This window comes from Bombina bombina, chromosome 3 (genome assembly GCF_027579735.1).
Source record: "Bombina bombina isolate aBomBom1 chromosome 3, aBomBom1.pri, whole genome shotgun sequence".
Taxonomy (NCBI): Eukaryota; Metazoa; Chordata; class Amphibia; order Anura; family Bombinatoridae; genus Bombina; species Bombina bombina.
The window spans coordinates 1,107,631,911-1,107,651,149 of NC_069501.1; the positions used below are offsets into that span (position 1 = coordinate 1,107,631,911).

General features: G+C 37.5%; 1 protein-coding gene across 4 annotated transcripts in view; it reads right to left on the bottom strand.

Moving 5' to 3' along the window:
- The window catches only part of FRY (FRY microtubule binding protein), a 549,698-nt gene that overhangs the window by 20,668 nt on the left and 509,791 nt on the right, over positions 1–19,239 (bottom strand). For all 4 annotated transcript variants that reach the window (XM_053708466.1, XM_053708462.1, XM_053708463.1 and 1 more), the window contains 3 exons: positions 15,690–15,839; positions 15,425–15,523; positions 14,098–14,181 (listed from right to left, as the gene is read on the bottom strand). In XM_053708466.1, coding sequence (XP_053564441.1) covers positions 14,098–14,181; positions 15,425–15,523; positions 15,690–15,839 — 333 coding nt within the window. The remainder of the gene's footprint in view (positions 1–14,097; positions 14,182–15,424; positions 15,524–15,689; positions 15,840–19,239) is intronic.

Below are 19,239 nucleotides of genomic sequence, written 5' to 3' on the forward strand. Positions count from 1 at the left end.
GAAGATATATTTTACCAAGTCCCTTAGAAATGCTTTTCAATGTCACTCAGAACATATCTCTGATGTAGTTAAAAGGTGTAATAATCAGCATGCCTGATCTGTGTTCAAATGGCAGCAATACATAAATACAAATATTGTACTTTAGAATTTAGGGCACTGGTTTTCAAACCTGTCTTAAGGCCTCCCTAACAGGTCAAGTTTTCAAGATAACTTTGGGTGAGAGCAGGTTAAATAAACTATGTTTACTAATCAGCTGATTATTTCACCTGTGCTCTAGTTCAGATATCCTCAAAATCTGGCCTGTTCGGGAGACCTAAAGACAAGTTTGAAAACCAGTGATTTAGGGAATACTTTACTTGAGAAACTTTATGACATGGAGCACAGCTCGGACAATAATGCTGGTATAAACCCCACTTTTGAGGATGCCATGGTTAAAAGGGTGCAAAATGTTAACATTTTATTGCATATAACTTGTGTTTGTGTAATATGTTTAGTGGAATCTGAATTCACCAAGGTTGCATATATTTAACCTTTATATGAACATTTATTTTACAGTGCACAGAGCTTAGTTACCAGCACATAACAGTCATGATTTGTACCAGAAAGAAAGTATTGCAGCTCGGTCTTACGTCACATAAACATTATCACGGTGTGCATATTTTACACTTACCAACTGCAACGCAAGTTGCGTTTAACTCATGGGATAATGAATACGAGAGAACCTTACAATGCTCATGTTTTTGTTATTTCTTAACAGAAATAGGAAATGAAAGAAATTGAATAAAATACACAAACAGCTTGTGATACATGAAGTTATTGAAGAAAAGACTTACTGCAAGAGATTCCATTTGCTTTTCAGAGAGCGTGGTAAAGAGAGAGAAAGGAAAGCAAATATAAAGAGTCAGTTTAATGCATGCAACATACAGCACAGAAATCTAATAACGCTTCAGTTCAAGCAGTGTTAGGGTTCATTTTTCAACTGTCTGAGAGTTGAAAAGATATTATTGTACCTCATGCATGCAGTGCAATCACACAAGCTGTAAAAGAAAAATAGTGAGAGCAGGAATTTACTTGCTGCAACAAGTACAAGGGCAGTGACAAAGTGTAAGGAAAGTACCCAAAATATTATCTCTGTTGTCATAAACTGTAATAAACAAAATGGTCTCCCTCAAACACGGATACTTGGCAGCTTATTCTAAACACAATTTTATGTCTCTAGTGTGCGATTAAAGGGATAGAAAGGTCAAAAATGAAATGTGCAAGGGTGGATTTCAATTTGAAGTATACGCATGTTTGAATTTATTTCATTAGTAAATGTTATTAGTATTTTTCTGCGGCATACACAGATATCCTGTGAGGGCTGTGCACCAGTATTTAAACACCATGATTGTTGACCTGCTGGTGGTGGGTATAGTTTCTAAAGACATAAATTGTGTCATACAAGCAACTGCTGACTCTATGCAAAGGTGTTGTGTTTGAATACTGGTGAACAGGCCTTGACAGGCCTTGACAGGATATGTGTGTATGCTGTAGAAAAACAGGAATACCTTTTACTAGAAGCATTTTTGCTAATGAACGTATATGTCAAAAATGCTTCTATTTCAAACTGAAATCCACCCATGCACATTTCATTTTTTACCATTCTACCCCTTTAAGATACTATAGAAACAGAAAATAAATTGAATTGAAAACAATCTGCATAAGATCAAAGGCAATTTAATTTATTTTTTCTTAGTATATAACCCATATGAAACAAATGTGTATACAGTATCTATCCCTCTATAGATTTACTTTTTTTTCTTTTTCTTTTTTTTAAATGTTCAAATGCTGATTAACATTTATGTTTACAAGTCTTAATATCTCAGAGGTAACTTGCAAAATGTGATTTTAACTTTTTAACTCTTCCTAGTGTGTATGCTTTTGCTGTAGGTGTGATCTGTAACAGAGACTCTAAATAGCGTGTCATACTTTGTAATAACGTGACATGAAGGCTCAGGAACATTTTCAATAAACCTATTTAGGATGGTAGCTTTGGTGCAGAGTTATATGGTCAGCTAATTCTCATATTTTCTTCAATGGTGAATATTTAACTTCCAATAACCAACAAATATGTTGTAAAACAAGCAGGCAAGCAAATTTTTAGGTTGATAGTAAAATATGGAAAATCACTCTAGTTGCTAAATTTATGTATTTATAATATCACTTTTATATGTCTTGTCATTTTTTTCCTCAAAGTTTCCAAAACAGAATAAAAACGGTTTATCTATATAAAATTATCAGCCACATAGAGAAGAGAATGTATCTGGGGTTTTTTAGTAGAACTTTAGAGTCCCTTCAATGACCCATAGGCAAGAACCTTGTAGCTACAGATTTAACCCACATTATTGTCATTTTCCAATCTCTAAATTTTGCACTTTTCTCTCTCGCATTTAAAGGGACATTTGTGAAGTAAGCACTGTGCACTTCCAAATCTCAGAATACGAAAACCCACAATTTTCAGTGTGAAATTACACGAAACCGGGGTCACATAAATAGGTGTATTGCAATTTTTTTTTACTATCCATAATCCAACATTTTAAATTACAATCTTAAAGTGTTTTATGTCCCTTTAAGCGCAAGTGATATGACAAACAGCCCTAAACACCATTCAAAACAAAAATGGCATTGTGTCTTTCTGTGTATGTTATATTCCTTTAATAATAATTCTCAAAAAATATAAACAAATCATATTAATACTGAATCTGGTCACTTAATATGGTTCTATAAATCTAAAACCACAAATGGAATGCTATATGAATTTTAGGTATTAAAAATGTCAAACTGTCAGGTGATTTTTTAATGTTGTTTATTAAATCTTTTATATCTTTGGCTAATTATTATTTTAGGACAATTTTGTCAATACAAAAAAGTGATCAAATTAATTTTGCAACACTTTTAGGGAACAAAGCAAGCAATTCATTTAAATATAAGAAAAACACATGAGAATGACTCAAAGGCCAAGCCTTTTTCATAAGAAAGGGAAAATAAATTTTATATATATATTTTTTTTTTCAGGATTCAGATAGAGCATGCAATTTTAAGCAACTTTCTACTTTACTCCTTTTATCAATTGTCTTCGTTCTCTTGCTATCTTTATTTAAAAAGCAAGAATGTGATGCATAGGAGCCGGACCATTTTTGGTTGAGAACCTGGGTTATGCTTGCTTATTGTTGGGTAAATATAAGCCTGCAATAAGCAAGCGCTATCCATGGTGCTGAACCTAAAATGGTCTGGCTGCTAAGATTTACATTCCTGCTTTTAAAATAAAGATAGCAAGAGAACAAAGAAAAAATTATAAATAGGAGTAAATTAGAAAGTTGCTTAAAATTTCATACTCTATCTGAATCATGAAAGACAAATTTTGGGTTCAGTGACCCTTTAAGGCAAATTGTTATCCTTTTTATTTACAAAAGCACCACATATTTATATTTCCCTTTTACTAAAGGAAAAACTGTAACATCACTAGACATATATATTGTTGGTGTTGTTATAAGACACAGGTCTGCATTATTGTCAGAATGGTGACCATTTTGCTATGTTAACAATAAATTAAGGACAGACAGAAGTGACTCAAATAATACTTGGATTTTCAGAAAGGGACACAGAAGTCAGTATTTTTCTCCTAAAGACAGGGAGTGGTTGGAATAAATAAATATCAACTGACAAAGAGAGTTCCAAAGGGGTATGAAGCAAGTGCTTTGCTTGTAAAGGGACACTAAAGACAAAATTAAACTTTGATGATTCAGATAGAGCATGTAATTTTAAGAGACTTTCCAGTTAACATCCATTACCAAAATGTGTCTTTTTATTTGCACACTTTCTGAGGCCTCCAGCTCCTACTGAGCATGTGCAAGAGTTCTCAGTGTATATGACAATGTAATTGGCTGGCAGCTGTCATATGATATATGGGACCAGCAAAATTTTAGTAAATTTTGAAATGTCAGTTCAGTTAATTTTAATTATGCATTCATTTTTATGCATGCTTTAATGTATTTAAATGGACAGTCTAGTCAAAATTAAACTTTCATGATTCAGATAGGGCATGTAATTTTAAACAACTTTCCAATTCACTTTTATCATCAAATTTGCTTTGTTCTCTTGGTATTTTTAGATGAAAGCTAAACCTAGGTAAGCTCATATGCTAATTTCTAAGCCCTTGAAGGACGACCCTTATCTCAATGCATTTGAAAGTTTTTCACAGCCAGTGGGCGTTGGTTCATGTGTGCCATATAGATAACATTGTGCTCACGCCTGTGGAGTTACTTATGAGAGGGCACCGATTGGCTAAAATGCAAGTCTGTCAAAAGAACTGAAATAAGGGGGCAGTCTGCAGAGGCTTAGATACAAGGTAATCACAGAGGTAAAAAGTATATTAATTTAACAGTGTTGGTTATGCAAAACTTGAGAATGGGTAATAAAGGGATTATCTATCTTTTTAAACAATACACATTCTGGATTAGAATGGCCCTTTAATGATATTTTAAGAAATTAATCAAAAACAAGGCTTTAAAAAAAATACAATTTCTGTAATACTTTGTAATGGATACTGTGTCTATTATAAGTCTATTGTACCAGCTACAATTTAACTGCAGATCTTATTAACTGAAAAAAAATAATTAATAAATAAAAACAGCAGAAAGAAAATAACAGCAGGAACATAAGATCTTGGGAAGGGGATGCAAGCAGAGCCTTTAGCTGCCATGCTTTAAATTTTAAGTTACACCATACGTACTATCTTGCTGGGAACTGATGCATTGTGTTGCGTCAAGCACATCCTGACTTTTGCATAAACAGAATCAGGTGAAACTGATTTCATTAGCATACATCCAACATAATATAATAAAGATGTTATTATATATTGCTACAATTAGCTTGCACTCACATAACACTATACAATTACACATTAGAGATCTCTGTACTTCCTCTCATTCTTCAAACACACAAAACTGAACCTGTTGCTGCCTAGGACTGTAAGTAAATCTAGTTGCTCACCATTTATTTGTAGTGTAAGCCCTATTCTGTTCACATAGTTGTGTTTTATTTAGAAAACAGTTAATTTACAATATCAACAGTTTCTTTCACACACTCTTTAGATCCCTTATAGTATTGGTGGGTGTATGTCCTCTGTCTACTAAAGTAGGTAAATGCACCTTCCAGAAATCTCTGGAGGTGGACTTGCACCTCTACATATACCAACCACTTTCCATGAGGAAGTTCACTTTCTACTTAAAGGGACACTGAACCCAATTTTATTCTTTTTCTTTTGTGATTCAGATAGAGCATGAAATGTTAAGCAACTTTCTAATTTACTCCTATTATCAAATTTCCTTTATTCTCTTGGTATCTTTATTTGAAATGCAAGAATGTAAGTTTAGATGCCGGCCCATTTTTGGTGAACAACCCGGGTTGTCCTTGCTGATTGGTGGATAAATTCATCCACCAATAAAAAGTGCTGCCCAGAGTGCTGAACCAAGAAAAATAAAGATAACAAGAGAACGAAGAAAAATTGATAATAGGAGTAAATTAGAAAGTTGCTTAAAATTGCATGCTCTATCTGAATCACAAAAGAAAAAAATTGGGTTTGGTGTCCCTTTAACTGGAGTATGCTGAGCTCATTTCCAGGGCAGGTTTGATATATTTTACAGATTAAGAAAATGTGCCCCTCTTAGTATAGAACACTTGCTACATCAAAGATACAGCTACATTAACTATTGTTGGGACCACTTACAAAGTCACAGATGAGGGCCCAACTTACTGGCACCTCTGATCAATTGAAAGGATTTATAGACTTTGGTTGGCCCACAGAGATTTTCGGTGTCACACTGTCAGTTACTCTCACACATTTAGGATGTTTGTTTTTTGGGTTCTACAGTTTGTTGGTTATGTGTGTTGTATTTACTGTCTAGTGCACCTTAAGCATATCCGGGTCGTTTAGTCCTGGTCTAATAAGTCTTCCAAAAAGGATCTGCTAAGCAAGCCCAATGGAGGAACTCCTATGAAAATAGTCCTCTGCAAGTCAATCATTTCTGTTATGGCACAGTCTCAAATATCCCAAAGCAAAGAGGAGTGTGTTTCTGGGGTATTCCTTAAACATTTTAAAACTCAAATATTTTTTTCTGGCTTTAAAAATGTGTGTGTGTGTGTGGGGGGGGGTGGCTACTGTATCAGCATCCTATTTGTATTAAAACGATCAACATGAAGGTGGTTCCATATATTGATATATTCTCAGGGGTGCTTATAACTTGCTTGTAGTGCAAGATGCTGAAGGTATCCCCAGGTTATCAGAAATCCATTTTTAGAGTGATTTCTGTATTTTTTAATGTGTTATCAGAAGATTTATTCTAGGGATTTTCTCCTCAAAGATTTCTGTGAAATTGGCGTTAGCAGAAAAACAGAATTTATGTTTACCTGATAAATTACTTTCTCCAACGGTGTGTCCGGTCCACGGCGTCATCCTTACTTGTGGGATATTCTCTTCCCCAACAGGAAATGGCAAAGAGCCCAGCAAAGCTGGTCACATGATCCCTCCTAGGCTCCGCCTACCCCAGTCATTCGACCGACGTTAAGGAGGAATATTTGCATAGGAGAAACCATATGATACCGTGGTGACTGTAGTTAAAGAAAATAAATTATCAGACCTGATTAAAAAACCAGGGCGGGCCGTGGACCGGACACACCGTTGGAGAAAGTAATTTATCAGGTAAACATAAATTCTGTTTTCTCCAACATAGGTGTGTCCGGTCCACGGCGTCATCCTTACTTGTGGGAACCAATACCAAAGCTTTAGGACACGGATGAAGGGAGGGAGCAAATCAGGTCACCTAAATGGAAGGCACCACGGCTTGCAAAACCTTTCTCCCAAAAACAGCCTCAGAAGAAGCAAAAGTATCAAACTTGTAAAATTTGGTAAAAGTGTGCAGTGAAGACCAAGTCGCTGCCCTACATATCTGATCAACAGAAGCCTCGTTCTTGAAGGCCCATGTGGAAGCCACAGCCCTAGTGGAATGAGCTGTGATTCTTTCAGGAGGCTGCCGTCCGGCAGTCTCGTAAGCCAATCTGATGATGCTTTTAATCCAAAAAGAGAGAGAGGTAGAAGTTGCTTTTTGACCTCTCCTTTTACCAGAATAAACAACAAACAAGGAAGATGTTTGTCTAAAATCCTTTGTAGCATCTAAATAGAATTTTAGAGCGCGAACAACATCCAAATTGTGTAACAAACGTTCCTTCTTCGAAACTGGTTTCGGACACAAAGAAGGCACGACTATCTCCTGGTTAATGTTTTTGTTAGAAACAACTTTTGGAAGAAAACCAGGTTTATTACGTAAAACCACCTTATCTGCATGGAACACCAGATAAGGAGGAGAACACTGCAGAGCAGATAATTCTGAAACTCTTCTGGCAGAAGAAATTGCAACCAAAAACAAAACTTTCCAAGATAATAACTTAATATCAACGGAATGTAAGGGTTCAAACGGAACCCCCTGAAGAACTGAAAGAACTAAGTTGAGACTCCAAGGGGGAGTCAAAGGTTTGTAAACAGGCTTAATTCTAACCAGAGCCTGAACAAAGGCTTGAACATCTGGCACAGCTGCCAGCTTTTTGTGGAGTAACACAGACAAGGCAGAAATCTGTCCCTTCAAGGAACTTGCAGATAATCCTTTCTCCAATCCTTCTTGAAGAAAGGATAGAATCTTAGGAATCTTTACCTTGTCCCAAGGGAATCCTTTAGATTCACACCAACAGATATATTTTTTCCATATTTTGTGGTAAATTTTTCTAGTTACAGGCTTTCTGGCCTGAACAAGAGTATCAATAACAGAATCTGAGAACCCTCGTTTTGATAAGATCAAGCGTTCAATCTCCAAGCAGTCAGCTGGAGTGAGACCAGATTCGGATGTTCGAACGGACCTTGAACAAGAAGGTCTCGTCTCAAAGGTAGCTTCCATGGTGGAGCCGATGACATATTCACCAGATCTGCATACCAAGTCCTGCGTGGCCACGCAGGAGCTATCAAGATCACCGACGCCCTCTCCTGATGGATCCTGGCTACCAGCCTGGGGATGAGAGGAAACGGCGGGAATACATAAGCTAGTTTGAAGGTCCAAGGTGCTACTAGTGCATCTACTAGAGTCGCCTTGGGATCCCTGGATCTGGACCCGTAGCAAGGAACCTTGAAGTTCTGACGAGAGGCCATCAGATCCATGTCTGGAATGCCCCACAGTTGAGTAATTTGGGCAAAGATTTCCGGATGGAGTTCCCACTCCCCCGGATGTAATGTCTGACGACTCAGAAAATCCGCTTCCCAATTTTCCACTCCTGGGATGTGGATTGCAGACAGGTGGCAGGAGTGAGTCTCCGCCCATTGAATGATTTTGGTCACTTCTTCCATCGCCAGGGAACTCCTTGTTCCCCCCTGATGGTTGATGTACGCAACAGTCGTCATGTTGTCTGATTGAAACCGTATGAACTTGGCCTTTGCTAGCTGAGGCCAAGCCTTGAGAGCATTGAATATCGCTCTCAGTTCCAGAATATTTATCGGTAGAAGAGATTCTTCCCGAGACCAAAGACCCTGAGCTTTCAGGGATCCCCAGACCGCGCCCCAGCCCATCAGACTGGCGTCGGTCGTGACAATGACCCACTCTGGTCTGCGGAAGGTCATCCCTTGTGACAGGTTGTCCAGGGACAGCCACCAACGGAGTGAGTCTCTGGTCCTCTGATTTACTTGTATCTTCGGAGACAAGTCTGTATAGTCCCCATTCCACTGACTGAGCATGCACAGTTGTAATGGTCTTAGATGAATGCGCGCAAAAGGAACTATGTCCATTGCCGCTACCATCAAACCTATTACTTCCATGCACTGCGCTATGGAAGGAAGAGGAACGGAATGAAGTGTCCGACAAGAGTTTAGAAGTTTTGTTTTTCTGGCCTCTGTCAGAAAAATCCTCATTTCTAAGGAGTCTATTATTGTTCCCAAGAAGGGAACCCTTGTCGACGGAGATAGAGAACTCTTTTCCACGTTCACTTTCCATCCGTGAGATCTGAGAAAGGCCAGGACTATGTCCGTGTGAGCCTTTGCTTGAGGAAGGGACGACGCTTGAATCAGAATGTCGTCCAAGTAAGGTACTACTGCAATGCCCCTTGGTCTTAGCACCGCTAGAAGGGACCCTAGTACCTTTGTGAAAATCCTTGGAGCAGTGGCTAATCCGAAAGGAAGCGCCACGAACTGGTAATGCTTGTCCAGGAATGCGAACCTTAGGAACCGATGATGTTCCTTGTGGATAGGAATATGTAGATACGCATCCTTTAAATCCACCGTGGTCATGAATTGACCTTCCTGGATGGAAGGAAGAATTGTTCGAATGGTTTCCATTTTGAACGATGGAACCTTGAGAAACTTGTTTAAGATCTTGAGATCTAAGATTGGTCTGAACGTTCCCTCTTTTTTGGGAACTATGAACAGATTGGAGTAGAACCCCATCCCTTGTTCTCCTAATGGAACACGATGAATCACTCCCATTTTTAACAGGTCTTCTACACAATGTAAGAATGCCTGTCTTTTTATGTGGTCTGAAGACAATTGAGACCTGTGGAACCTCCCCCTTGGGGGAAGCCCCTTGAATTCCAGAAGATAACCTTGGGAGACTATTTCTAGTGCCCAAGGATCCAGAACATCTCTTGCCCAAGCCTGAGCGAAGAGAGAGAGTCTGCCCCCCACCAGATCCGGTCCCGGATCGGGGGCCAACATTTCATGCTGTCTTGGTAGCAGTGGCAGGTTTCTTGGCCTGCTTTCCCTTGTTCCAGCCTTACATTGGTCTCCAGGCTGGCTTGGCTTGAGAAGTATTACCCTCTTGCTTAGAGGACGTAGCACTTGGGGCTGGTCCGTTTCTACGAAAGGGACGAAAATTAGGTTTATTTTTGGCCTTGAAAGACCTATCCTGAGGAAGGGCGTGGCCCTTACCCCCAGTGATATCAGAGATAATCTCTTTCAAGTCAGGGCCAAACAGCGTTTTCCCCTTGAAAGGAATGTTAAGGAGTTTGTTCTTGGAAGACGCATCAGCTGACCAAGATTTCAACCAAAGCGCTCTGCGCGCCACAATAGCAAACCCAGAATTCTTTGCCGCTAACCTAGCCAATTGCAAAGTGGCGTCTAGGGTGAAAGAATTAGCCAATTTGAGAGCACGGATTCTGTCCATAATCTCCTCATAAGGAGGAGAATCACTATCGATCGCCTTTACTAGCTCATCGAACCAGAAACACGCGGCTGTAGTGACAGGGACAATGCATGAAATTGGTTGTAGAAGGTAACCCTGCTGAACAAACATCTTTTTAAGCAAACCTTCTAATTTTTTATCCATAGGATCTTTGAAAGCACAACTATCTTCTATGGGTATAGTGGTGCGTTTGTTTAAAGTAGAAACCGCTCCCTCGACCTTGGGGACTGTCTGCCATAAGTCCTTTCTGGGGTCGACCATAGGAAACAATTTTTTAAATATGGGGGGAGGGACGAAAGGTATACCGGGCCTTTCCCATTCTTTATTTACAATGTCCGCCACCCGCTTGGGTATAGGAAAAGCTTCTGGGAGCCCCGGGACCTCTAGGAACTTGTCCATTTTACATAGTTTCTCTGGGATGATCAAATTCTCACAATCATCCAGAGTGGATAATACCTCCTTAAGCAGAGCGCGGAGATGTTCCAACTTAAATTTAAATGTAATCACATCGGGTTCAGCTTGTTGAGAAATTTTCCCTGAATCTGAAATTTCTCCCTCAGACAAAACCTCCCTGGCCCCCTCAGACTGGTGTAGGGGCATTTCAGAACCATTATCATCAGCGTCCTCATGCTCTTCAGTATCTAAAACAGAGCAGTCGCGCTTACGCTGATAAGTGGGCATTTTGGCTAAAATGTTTTTGATAGAATTATCCATTACAGCCGTTAATTGTTGCATAGTAAGGAGTATTGGCGCGCTAGATGTACTAGGGGCCTCCTGAGTGGGCAAGACTCGTGTAGACGAAGGAGGGAATGATGCAGTACCATGCTTACTCCCCTCACTTGAGGAATCATCTTGGGCATCATTTTCAGTGTCACATAAATCACATTTATTTAAATGAGAAGGAACCCTGGCTTCCCCACATTCAGAACACAGTCTATCTGGTAGTTCAGACATGTTAAACAGGCATAAACTTGATAACAAAGTACAAAAAACGTTTTAAAATAAAACCGTTACTGTCACTTTAAATTTTAAACTGAACACACTTTATTACTGCAATTGCGAAAAAGTATGAAGGAATTGTTCAAAATTCACCAAAATTTCACCACAGTGTCTTAGAGCCTTAAAAGTATTGCACACCAAATTTGGAAGCTTTAACCCTTAAAATAACAGAACCGGAGCCGTTTTTAACTTTAACCCCTTTACAGTCCCTGGTATCTGCTTTGCTGAGACCCAACCAAGCCCAAAGGGGAATACGATACCAAATGACGCCTTCAGAAAGTCTTTTCTATGTATCAGAGCTCCTCACACATGCGACTGCATGTCATGCCTCTCAAAAACAAGTGCGCAATACCGGCGCGAAAATGAGGCTCTGCCTATGATTAGGGAAAGCCCCTAAAGAATAAGGTGTCTAAAACAGTGCCTGCCGATATTATTTTACCAAAATACCCAGATTAAATGATTCCTCAAGGCTAAATATGTGTAATATATGAATCGATTTAGCCCAGAAAATGTCTACAGTCTCAATAAGCCCTTGTGAAGCCCTTATTTACTGTCTGAATAAAAATGGCTTACCGGATCCCATAGGGAAAATGACAGCTTCCAGCATTACATCGTCTTGTTAGAATGTGTCATACCTCAAGCAGCAAAAGACTGCTCACTGTTCCCCCAACTGAAGTTAATTCCTCTCAACAGTCCTGTGTGGAACAGCCATGGATTTTAGTAACGGTTGCTAAAATCATTTTCCTCTTACAAACAGAAATCTTCATCTCTTTTCTGTTTCAGAGTAAATAGTACATACCAGCACTATTTTAAAATAACAAACTCTTGATTGAATAATAAAAACTACAGTTAAACACTAAAAAACTCTAAGCCATCTCCGTGGAGATGTTGCCTGTACAACGGCAAAGAGAATGACTGGGGTAGGCGGAGCCTAGGAGGGATCATGTGACCAGCTTTGCTGGGCTCTTTGCCATTTCCTGTTGGGGAAGAGAATATCCCACAAGTAAGGATGATGCGTGGACCGGACACACCTATGTTGGAGAAAAGATCTAATGACAATAAGGGAATACTATAAGGTTGCCAAGCATTGCACCAAAAGTAGGAACCCTCATGCTTTTGTTGAGAATACAGCATTGATTTCTTTGGATGCTTACATTAGCTTATGTTTTTTCTCAAATTGTTTTGTTACCGCAAATGATACACTAGACCGAGGGTGATTCTTCTGGTGACTACCTGCCCAAGTTTTTTCTGGCAAAGTTGAATCATTAGCTTCTTCCTCAGTTTCCTTTACTTGCGCTCATTCATTATGGCATAGTTACTAAATCTTTGTTTCTCAGTAATAACGATTTTCCTGATAAAGTAGCATATAATTTGATGAAGGCCTATTAACCAGCTAAGGCTTATTATAAGGTTTGGAAAATCAATGACAAATGGTTACAGAAAGATCTCTCCTTTAGGATTTGTATATATGTAGCTAATTTTGTATATTATACAAAATTATCTGGTAATGTTCTTTCCACATTAGTTCGTTAAAATTTCAGGGACTATCCTGCTGCTGGCTCCTACTCAGCTAGTAATATTGGGTTAATTTTATCTGATTTTCCATCAGGATAGATGATTTTCAAAATTCTCCCTCAATTTCTGATGAAGGTAGTTGCTTCTTGGAATATTATGATTACGTTATTTTGTTGTCAGAGTTCTCAAAATATTTTTGTTGATACCAGGTAAATCATCTTTGTTTGTCCTCCATTCTCGTGCCAGTAAAAGGCCAGAAAGCTTCCAAAATTTTTCAGGAAATTAGATTTTATCTGGAATCCTGATGGCTTATGAAAAGGTTATTTTTAAGGTCAGACTCTTTCCACTCTATGTGGTTGAAGACTCTTGGGTTTGTTATTATGAAGCCTCCACCAAAGAGTAATATGTAGCCTGATTTTCTTCCTTGCAGAATTCCTCTATATTTTATCAGTGTGTATGTGTAAACATAAGCATTATTCAGTAGAAATGTCTAAGTCAAGTGCTTCTTCAGAGCTAAGCAGAGCTTTTTCCCAACTTTACTTTCATATGATACAGAACTGGTACTGACCCACTACTATAGTTTGATAAAAATGTAATAGAGATTCAACAATAAATCAATTTCTTCACACTCAAATTACACCTATGTGTTGACCCGGACTACTTGGCACAAAGCTTTATTTGTGCATATGTCTCTCAGTGATTTTGAGGTCAAAGCCTATTCGTCTTCCTTACTTTAAATAGGTTTGTGCATTGCTAAGAATGAAGGAAGGGGAGGGGTATACTCCTCAAACGTCTCAGAGGCATTTCTCACTACTGCAGTGGGCATAGGTCATATACCCATCAAATGATATGGTTCTACTTCAAGTCTTAAAAACTGAAATCAATAGTATAAAACTGTCTTTTACATTATGAGTACTGTTTTACCCTATCATAAACAAGTACTGATTAATGTCCTTTTTTAACATTGAAAAGGTAGTAAAATATTTCCCATGTAATTTTTTTTTTACTGCCATTGCAATATGAAATATAACAGATAACTTGAATGTAACATTCAGATATTACATTTGAATACGGATTCCACATAGACTTTTACTGTAGCAATGGAGAATCAAACTCTAAATGTTAATATTCAAATATTAGAATGTTACATTTAATTCCAGGCAAAGTTAATATTCATTTGCAAACATTTTAAGTGATTGGCAAATATTCTACAATCATTCATTTAGAACAAAAGAAAAGTGCTCAGCATTCCTTATTTTAAACTAATGTGTCAAAACATTCTTGCTCATCCTGAATCATAAAGTGATATAAAGGAAAGAAGATATTTACTTACTTTTTCTTCAGAGTCCCCAGGCTGACAAGTGATAACTCCATCTTTTGAGCCTCCAGCAAATGTTGATTTACAATTTTTTAACCACTAGAAAAAAAAAAGACATAGAAAACATTTTAATTTTTTAAGACACCAATCACAAAATAATTACATCACGTAATATATATATATGAAACTAAGCACAGCAATGCAGAATATTTGCATATAAAATAAATACTTTAAAAATTAATACTGTAAATAAAATTTGCATTGTTCTGCAGTTCAATAACTTAAAATATATATTTTTTTATCTTGCTGCTTGTGTTGTGGCCAATTAGGGATAGGTATAATAAACCAATCACAATAAAGAATTTTAGTAGGGTTGTTCTTAAATGTAGTGAATGCACTTAAACGGTTATGAAACCCAAAATCTTTATTTTACAATTCAGATAGGGCATCTGCAATTTGAAACTGCTTTCCAATTTACTTCTATTTTCTAATTTGCTTTGTTCTCTTGGTATCCTTCATTGAAAAGCATACCTAGGTAGGCTCAGGAGCAGCAATGCACTAATGGGAGCTAGCTGCTGACTTGTTGCTCCATATATGTTCCTGTTGTCATTGGCTGTTTTTAGCTATATCTCAGTAGTGCAATACTGCTTATTCAACAAAAAATACAAAAAGAATAAAACCAATTTAATAATGGAAGCAAATGGAAAAGTTGTTTACAATGACATGCTCTATCTGAAACGTGAAAGAAAAAAAAAGTTGTGATTCATGTTCCTTTAATAAATTAATTATGTACGAAAAGGAGGTAAAATAAAAAAGTACATTACAAAGTATTTTCACTATGCATTTCATTGTAGAAGAAATTCAATTTTGAGTTTAAAATCCCGTTAATAGTCCTTAATTTATCAATCTCAGAAGAACAAAGAGATAAACTGGGCAACGGCATCATTGTGGTTTGAACTGGTGCTGTAGCTCTTTTAGTAAAACAAATTTCATAAATCAAAGTAAAGATAAACAGAAACAGATTGTGATAAAATCACTATTCTATCCTCTACTGAGTGTGGGCAATTGATGTTGTCTCCTAGCAACACTTCAAAGGAAAATCAGCTCCTTTTCCTTCCTGTAGAGTCCACAGCCCCTTATGGGCAGTGACAGGAAGAAGTGAATTTATCACAAATTAGTTAAAGAAAATAAATGGTAAAAATTTTTTAAATGATGAATAATACTTATGAATATGATTTCTATTAAGTAAAAGCCACTTCTTAGTGCTTTTTTATTACAACAAAGTCTGTTTTATATCCCTTGAACCATATGCTACCTGCGGACTATCAGTTAAAATACTCACCGATACTGTTGCTTCTTTTCTGTTGTTGTAAGTGTCCAGATATTCTTGTAGTTCCAAAACACTGAATTTTAACTTTTCAAGAAGTCCACATGATAATAACTGGAAGAGAATTAACTTGATTTAACTTTTTTGTTCCAAAATCAAATCATCAATTTATTGCTAAAGTTCCCCAAAAAATTGCAATGGCTAAACCCAATTATAAAGCAGGATGCTAGGAAAATAAATTGAAATGTTATATTTAAACTAATTATATTAGGATACTCACAGTTTCAGCATCTACAAAGAGAGTAGGGCATTCGGAACACAACGTGAGCATCTGTGACGTGCTCACAAATTTGGAGCCAATACCACGAAGGCTGTCGCCAAGGTAACATGCTGCATCACATGTCAGGAAGCAGAACCTCTTCTGTATGCTCTGCAAAAGAGACGTTTCCACTGGTGAATGCCATTGGTAGCACATTGGTATCTCCATCTGGAGTTACTGCTGCAGCTATCAACTTACTCTCTCATAGGAAGGCGGCATTGAAACAATGGAAGGAAATGTTTATCTGGCTGTTTAAAACTACAGGGATTCAACTACAGAAACAGAACAGTGTACACTACACAAAATGTATTCTTCTGTCAGAGGTTCTGTTTATATATTTGGTTATTAAAGGGACATGAAACCCAAAATTTTTCCTTCATGATTTAGGTAGAACATACCATTTTAAACAACTTTCTAGTTTACTTCTATTATCAAATTTGTTTCATTCTCTTGCTATCATTTGTTGAAGGAGCAGCAATGCACTACTGGTTTCTAACTGAGCACATGGGGGAACCAATGACAATCGATATATATATATATATATGCAGCCACCAATCAGCAGCTAGAACCTAGGTTCTTTGTTGCTCCGGAGCTTACCTAGATAAACCTTTCAGCAAAGGATAGCAAGAGAAGGAAGCAAATTAAATAATACAAGTAAATTGGAAAGTTGTTTAAAATGTTATGCTCTATCTAAATCATGAATGTCTAATTATGAGTTTACTGCCCCCCTTTAAGTAATATTTATGTTGATATAAATCACTACAAAATTATTATATTAAAGTTGCTTACATTACAAACTCAGTGACGATACACATATGAATGCTTTTTTTATATGTTTTAGCATTGGTACCTGCACATATCATGAACTATGAATAATTCTTATTTAAATGGCTGTAGGCCCACACCTGCTAACATTTGACCCTCCTAGCCCTATCTGTACATTTTATTCCTGATGTTGCACATGTATGATCATTTACAGTATGGATAACACTTTCACAGTCCCTTGTAGCAGTATTTAAAGGGATACTAAACCCACATTTTCTTTCATTATTCAGACAGAGCATGCCATTTTAAGTAACTTTCTAATTTACTCCTATTATCAAATTGTCTTTGTTTTATTGCTTTCTTTATTCAAAAAGCAGGAATGTGAAGTTTAGGAGCCGGACCATTTTAGGTTCAGCACCATGGATAGTGCTTGCTTATTGGTGGTTTAAATAAAGATAGCAAGAGAACGAAGAAAATTTGATAATAGGAGTAAATTAGAAAATTGCTTAAAATTGCATGCTCTATCCGAACCATTAAAGAAAGAAATTGGGTTTACTATCCCTTTAAACGTTATTATGTTGTGAATAAAAGACAAACATATTGAGTGATATGTCAATGGGAAAACTCTCCATATTTAATGTGCAATTGGAATTTGACATGGCCCTTACAGGAAATAATAATTTTCCATAACCAAGATTAGTTTGGAATGTATCCTGCTGTATACAAATATATATGATTCAGGAGAACTGTAAAGTACCATATTTTTATATGATATGTATTGTTCTGGGCAATTATGTAACTAATATAGTCAACCTCCCCAGCATTACTGTAAGCGATGAGTCAGTTCTGGCTCACAGCTAAACATACTTTAAGTTGCTTGAAAGCTGAGCAAGTATCTAAGCTGGGCTTTTAGTGAGATCATCTTTAGAAGATGGATAAAAGCAAGTTGTGTATTCATAAATAGTAACATTATAGTAACAGCTGTGGGTGTAAATAATTCATACCAAGATGCTTTGCCGATTTGTTCTGCTAAACATGCAAGTAACGTTTTGTGTATCATGTTTATTTGCCTCACTTATCATCAGGGATAGGCAAGGTGTCCGTACACGGACACCGGTGTCCGTGACTAGCCCTTGCAGTGTACGCCACAACCTTAGTATATCTTTTCTTTCTGATTAAATAATAGGAAAAAAATATGTAGTGTGAATAAGGTTAGTGGCTTGTCAAGAGACTGCTAGCAATATTAGGTGATGTTATGGAATAAATAAAGCCTGAGTGAAATACTGGATGTGCCTCTGCATAATAACACCCAGCTCTATACAAAGATACACTAGTGACACTGGCACATGTGTATAGCCAGACAAGGTCTGGTTATAGGGTCAGTGGTATCTGCATCAGTATAATAACACCCTGCGCTATATAATGACACAGTAGTGACACTGGCTCATGGGTATAGCCAGAGGAAGGCTGGTTATAGGATCAGTGGTATCTGCATCAGTATAATAACACCCAGCACTATACAAAGACACAGTAGTGACACTGGCACATGTGTATAGCCAGACAAGGTCTGGTTATAGGGTCAGTGGTATCTGCATCAGTATAATAACACCCTGCGCTATATAATGACACAGTAGTGACACTGGCTCATGGGTATAGCCAGAGGAAGGCTGGTTATAGGATCAGTGGTATCTGCATCAGTATAATAACACCCAGCACTATACAAAGACACAGTAGTGACACTGGCACATGAGTATAGCCAGAGGAGGGCTGGTTATAGGGTCAGTGGTATCTGCTTCAGTATAATAACACCCAGCACTATACAAAGACACAGAAGTGACACTTGCTCATGGTTATAGCCAGAGGACGGCTGGTTATAGGGTCAGGGGTATCTGCATCAGTATAATAACACCAAGCACTATAACATAATGTTTTTAATTTCAAATGTACTTTGGTGTCCTTCAATACAGTCAGTACTTTGGAAAATGTCCGCCACAGCCTTTGTCTGTGCCTATCCCTGCTTATCATTCATTTTAAGCCATAAGCAATAAAGCATTTTAAGTCTTTAAAAGAACAAAAAAAATGCAAAAAATACAATATGCTAATGTGTAGCATTGATTTTGAAACCCAGGAAAGTTAACAGGACATGAACGTCAAATTGAATCTTTCGTGGTTCAGATAGAGCATGCAATATAAAAAACCTTTTGAGGTAACTAACTTAAAGGGCCATGATACGAAATCTTGAAACACTTGAAAGTGATGCAGCATAGTTGTAAAAAGCTGACTAGAAAATATCACCCTGAACATCTCTATGTAAAAAAGCAAGATATTTTACCTCAAAATGTCCTAAGTATTCACACCCCATTGTAAAGCACTTTAAGCAGCAAATCAGTATGTCTGTCCCGGGACATGCAAAGGAGCGTGCCTTATGCACACTCATGTTATTTCCCTATTCAGTTTAAAGGTCCAGTCAACACTGTAGATGTGCATAATCAACAAATGCAAGATAACAAGACAATGCAATAGCACTTAGTCTGAACTTCAAATGAGTAGTAGATTTTTTTTCTGACAATTTTAAAAGTTATGTCTTTTTCCACTCCCCTGTACCATGTGACAGCCATCAGCCAATCACAAATGCATACACGTACCATGTGACAGCAATCAGCCATTCACAAATGCATACACACTTTTTCTTGCACATGCTCAGTAGGAGCTGGTGACTCAAAAAGTGTAAATATAAAAAAGACTG